The sequence below is a fragment of the Camelina sativa genome, chromosome 3 (genome assembly GCF_000633955.1).
Source record: "Camelina sativa cultivar DH55 chromosome 3, Cs, whole genome shotgun sequence".
In the NCBI taxonomy this organism is placed as follows: domain Eukaryota; kingdom Viridiplantae; phylum Streptophyta; class Magnoliopsida; order Brassicales; family Brassicaceae; genus Camelina; species Camelina sativa.
The window spans coordinates 6,783,647-6,785,678 of NC_025687.1; the positions used below are offsets into that span (position 1 = coordinate 6,783,647).

General features: G+C 42.6%; 1 protein-coding gene across 1 annotated transcript in view; it reads right to left on the bottom strand.

Moving 5' to 3' along the window:
* Positions 1–2,026, bottom strand: part of LOC104778722 (nuclear pore complex protein NUP155-like) — a 9,639-nt gene extending 7,613 nt beyond the window's left edge. The window contains exons 1-5 of the mRNA XM_010503165.1: positions 1,659–2,026; positions 1,361–1,530; positions 1,128–1,254; positions 756–1,018; positions 9–564 (exon numbers count right to left, since the gene is read on the bottom strand). Of these exons, the coding sequence (XP_010501467.1) occupies positions 9–564; positions 756–1,018; positions 1,128–1,254; positions 1,361–1,530; positions 1,659–1,817 (1,275 nt within the window). The 5' untranslated portion in view covers positions 1,818–2,026. The remainder of the gene's footprint in view (positions 1–8; positions 565–755; positions 1,019–1,127; positions 1,255–1,360; positions 1,531–1,658) is intronic.

Below are 2,032 nucleotides of genomic sequence, written 5' to 3' on the forward strand. Positions count from 1 at the left end.
GAATCTGAAAGGACAAGAGTTCCAACAGAATAGTAGGCAGTTTCAACTTTCATAGAGAGGTCTTCGTTCTGAGTTCTACCAGCGATAGATGCAGCTCCAAAACCAAGACCAACACCGACTCCCAATGGAGGAGATGGCCTGGTTGAAACCACTTTCAGACAGTTTGGAGTCTGACGGTGGTTGTTAAACCCACTAAAGCTAATACTGCTACCACTTCCACTTGAGGAGGTGGAAAGATACATCCTCCTGCCATCTGATAATGCTGCAACAAGGTGCAACCATTTTGACTCCAGCATGGACAATGGCGAAATGCTGACTATGGAGGGCTTGTTAGATCGACCTGCCACTGCTGCCTGACGATTTCCTTGGCTCACATCCTTCTGATTTAGTAGATTCTTTTCTTCTGCCACCTTCTTAAGAGGACCTTCCCCATTTGGCCCAAAAACATATGCTTGAAGTTTCATCTCTTCAGTGCGGGCATATAAAATTTGCCTTTCGTTATCCACAACCATCTCTACGACAGGATCTACAGCTCCAAACTTGAACACATTTGGCACAACCCACCTAAAACCAACATAATTTGGGATAAATGTTTAAAAACTGTCAGAAATAATGTGGTATTGTGGAACTGTTTCGAGCATAAGGAGTTTTGGTGATACAAAATGGATTTCTAGAAGCTTAGCTTATCCTCAAGTTCCAGAATCGAACAGCGGAGAGAACAAATAAATGAAAAGGACAAATGAGAATGTGGGTACCTTGAGATCACACTACCTACGCCTGCAGTAAGGCAAACTTTACGACAACGTTTATTCCAGCCTGAGCCAGTTGTATATAGCAGTTCATAGATGTGACCATCACGTCCAGCAATGAAAATGCGCCCTTTATTGGTACATGTAACGCATGTCATTGTCACTCCATCTGATGAAATTGTATAGTCAGGTAGAGGCTGTACTGAAATTTCAGCAAAAGGATCTCTACCATCAGGTCCTTCAGTGCAGCACACTCCAACAAGAACCAACTGATGAGAAGTTAGACAAAAAAATTATTTTTTTATCATAAAAAAACAGAAATAGTTGTACACAAAACTAAAGAAGTTGTGATCAGATTGCGCCTTTGAAAAGGGTTACCTCAACAGGAGTTGCCAGCACCAAAAGATATTGAATAGCTTCAACAAAAACTCCAGGTCTACATTTTGCTAGACCAACCGCACAAATAGCTTGCTCCTCCCCGCTATACTCAGGACATTGCCCATCCCTACTTGACATGCATTTATCAGAAAAAGCAAAGGACACCTAGTTAAACAAGGCATCTCAAGCTTCTAAATACCCCAGTAACTAAAAAAAGGTAAAGCCAAATTTACCTTTTATCAAAACGCCACAGAAACAAAGAATTGTCTACAGATGCCCAAGCTCGTCGGATCTCCGGGAAAATCCCACACAGAGCCGTCCCTTCTCCCCCAGCTGTATTATACCTCTCAATAAGTACAGAAGGCAATTCCCAAGTCTCACCAACCTCAATCAAAGGCGGCCACTGCAACAAAAGCCAAACACTTATATAAGACAAAGCTCAAGTTCTAAACCATGTATATACATCATCTCCCCCCCGCAATTGGCTTGGAATCAAAACAGTTCCAATTGAAGCAAAGCAAGCAAACAAACCTCTCTGGGATGAGTTGAATAAGGGTGACTAGCGTATCTAGAAGCTTCAAGAGCTTCTTCTAGGTCAAGCTGCGATGCGGCTTCTCGGCCAATGCGGTCACCAATGCAAAGACCCGCGCTTGTCACATCACGCATCGCAATCTCTTCGTCTTGCGACATCTTATTTGAAAGAATAAACAACACTGGAACGAATCCAAAAATAAATAAAAAGACGCGGATTTTGATTTTGAAACAGAGAACCCTAAGTGAAGTTCTCGGTTAGCGAGAAAAACAAAACCCTAGATCGAATTTTGGCTCCCTCGCGAAAAGAAAGAGAGCGGGAACTAGAAAGAGAAACGTCCCCAGTTCAAATTTGGATTCCGATTGCAGAAGAG